This window comes from Galeopterus variegatus, unplaced genomic scaffold, assembly GCF_000696425.1.
Source record: "Galeopterus variegatus unplaced genomic scaffold, G_variegatus-3.0.2 Scaffold4070, whole genome shotgun sequence".
NCBI classification, from domain to species: domain Eukaryota; kingdom Metazoa; phylum Chordata; class Mammalia; order Dermoptera; family Cynocephalidae; genus Galeopterus; species Galeopterus variegatus.
Genome location: NW_007730181.1, coordinates 174,449 through 176,726, shown reverse-complemented (window position 1 = coordinate 176,726; position 2,278 = coordinate 174,449). Strand labels below are relative to the sequence as shown.

The 2,278-nt window shown below is 35.9% G+C and overlaps 1 protein-coding gene across 1 annotated transcript in view; it reads left to right on the top strand.

Annotated features, from left to right (window-relative positions):
• The window catches only part of LOC103602249 (EGF-like and EMI domain-containing protein 1), a 129,400-nt gene that overhangs the window by 8,987 nt on the left and 118,135 nt on the right, over window positions 1–2,278 (top strand). The window contains 1 exon segment of the mRNA XM_008586659.1: window positions 451–573. Coding sequence (XP_008584881.1) covers window positions 451–573 — 123 coding nt within the window.

Below are 2,278 nucleotides of genomic sequence, written 5' to 3'. Positions count from 1 at the left end.
ACCACAGCACATGAGAAGGAGATTCCAGGTCTTAACTCTATTTCTGGTTTTATTGAGCAGCGTCAGACCCACAACAGGTGTCTATCTCCTAGTGTGTGCTGCTCCACATAGAGTAGCTCATTGCCATTCTCACCTCCGGTTCTCCTTCCCCAAGGAAACATCTATATCTTGGATCAGTCTAATTAACCAGTATATGAAGAATAGGAAATTGTTAGACAATCCCTATGCTCATCATTGCTGGGCTTTCAAAAGCTCAATAAAGTTTCTATCTACATTTTCTTGTTTACACGGTGAAGCAAAATGGATCAAACAAGCAAAGATTTGTGGCAACAGAGATGGTGTCTTTGTGCAATATAACACACACTGTGTATCAAAGAAATATTGTGCCACTTTTCCAAAGCTGACATTGGAATGACATTGTAATCCTGGCCATCTGTCTTCCTCCTCTAGATGTCGATGAATGTGCGGTGGTGAATGGAGGCTGCCAGCAGCGCTGTATTAACACTCTGGACACCTTCCACTGTGAATGTGATACGGGATACAGACTCCATGCTGACGGACGCACCTGCATAAGTGAGTAAATATTAGAACCAGCTTGAAGCCGTTTTCAAGGAAAATCGACCTGCCCATGTAGGGGCAGGAAGGAAAGGTTTTTCTATTGTAAGAATGTCTGTAGAAGCTGCCAGTTTTCAAGTACAATTCTAAGCCTTAAAATAAAAAAATATGTTTTGCTACGTTAAAAGACTAAAAGACAAAAAAGATAGAGAAGGAAATATAGAAATTAATATTTATAAACCAAGCTTGATCCCCAAAGGTGTGAACATTTTCTATAGCGTATATTTTCTGCCATATGCAGCAAAGTATAAATTTGTTCATTATTATTTATATACAACAAGTGCAGCACAGAGCCATGATGAAGTGAGACTGCTGGGCTGTTCTAATTACTACCTACAATGTTCACTCATTTCACTTAGAACTGGACACAGATCCAGATTCATGATGAAAATTCAAACCTCAGCAAAATTATAACAAATTATATACCAAGGAATTTCGGATTGCTTAAGCATAGTTAAGACTACAAACATTAAATCTGAGACTACTATATATTTATTGTGTATCAAAATGTTCTTAGATATACTTTTTGGGTGATGGGATTACTATTTTTAATCTTCTTTGCATGTTACTGAATTTTATAAATTTCCTAAAATGAGCATATGCTACTTTCATAGACAGGAAGAAAAAAAAAAAAANTACTCCAGAATATCTAATTTTTGAAGGAAAATACTTAGTTGTATAAAACATATAACATACCGTGAACTAGTAGTGTTAAAGTGTGGGACTTATGACTTAATATGTTCTTCGTGTATATCTTTTTTCTTTTTTCATTGGAAAAAAATGCAAAGTAAAGGAAAACTCTTTTGCTTCCCTCAGGTCATATCCACTGTCTTTATTATAGTACAAAACATTCATTATAGATCATGGGATTTTAGCACGAGCAGGTGATATGATGAGTCATCGCAGTAGTATTTCTTCTTCATTTTCATGTCTTCCTAAGTAAGGATCTTGTCCTGTGGAATTAGTGTTGCTTAATGTGAAGCTAATTGTCTGGTAGGATGATTTATATCTTAGTGAAGAATATTCACACCAGCATTCTTTGCTCGAATATCCGGGAGAAGGGCAGGGAAATTCAGTACATTTTCTGCATTAGACACGTGCTTTCCCATGCGAAATCTCCACCTCTCCTCCAGATCTGATCATTACTTTGAATGTTGCCAAAAGACACAGATTTTGATTTTTAAAAATCCCCAAAAAGAAAATGTAAAAGTTCTTCATCCACTGATTACCTGAAAATTCCTCCCTAGGTTTGTGGACACCTTCATTTTATGATTTTTAGATACATAAATACTGATTGATAGGGCACAAGGAAGTATTGGTTCTGAGAGATAAATTGGTTTCTCTTTCCTAATGGAAGATGAACATTATATTCACTTATTATGACCTTCACTGATCATAAGACATAAGTGATCGTGAATCTTGACCTCTTTCCATTTTTTTTTCTAAAATTAAAGTAACCTCTCAAATAAACTTGCTATTTCAGAAAAATGGCATCTGGAGTGAGAAGGAAGAAGCTGAATCAACAAAGCAAATGTACCGATGTATTTTTAAGAACGCCAACCTGTGGTTTTACTTGAATTTATCTGTTTCTGCTCTGATTACACCACAGCACATGAGAAGGAGATTCCAGGTCTTAACTCTATTTCTGGTTTTATTGAGCAGC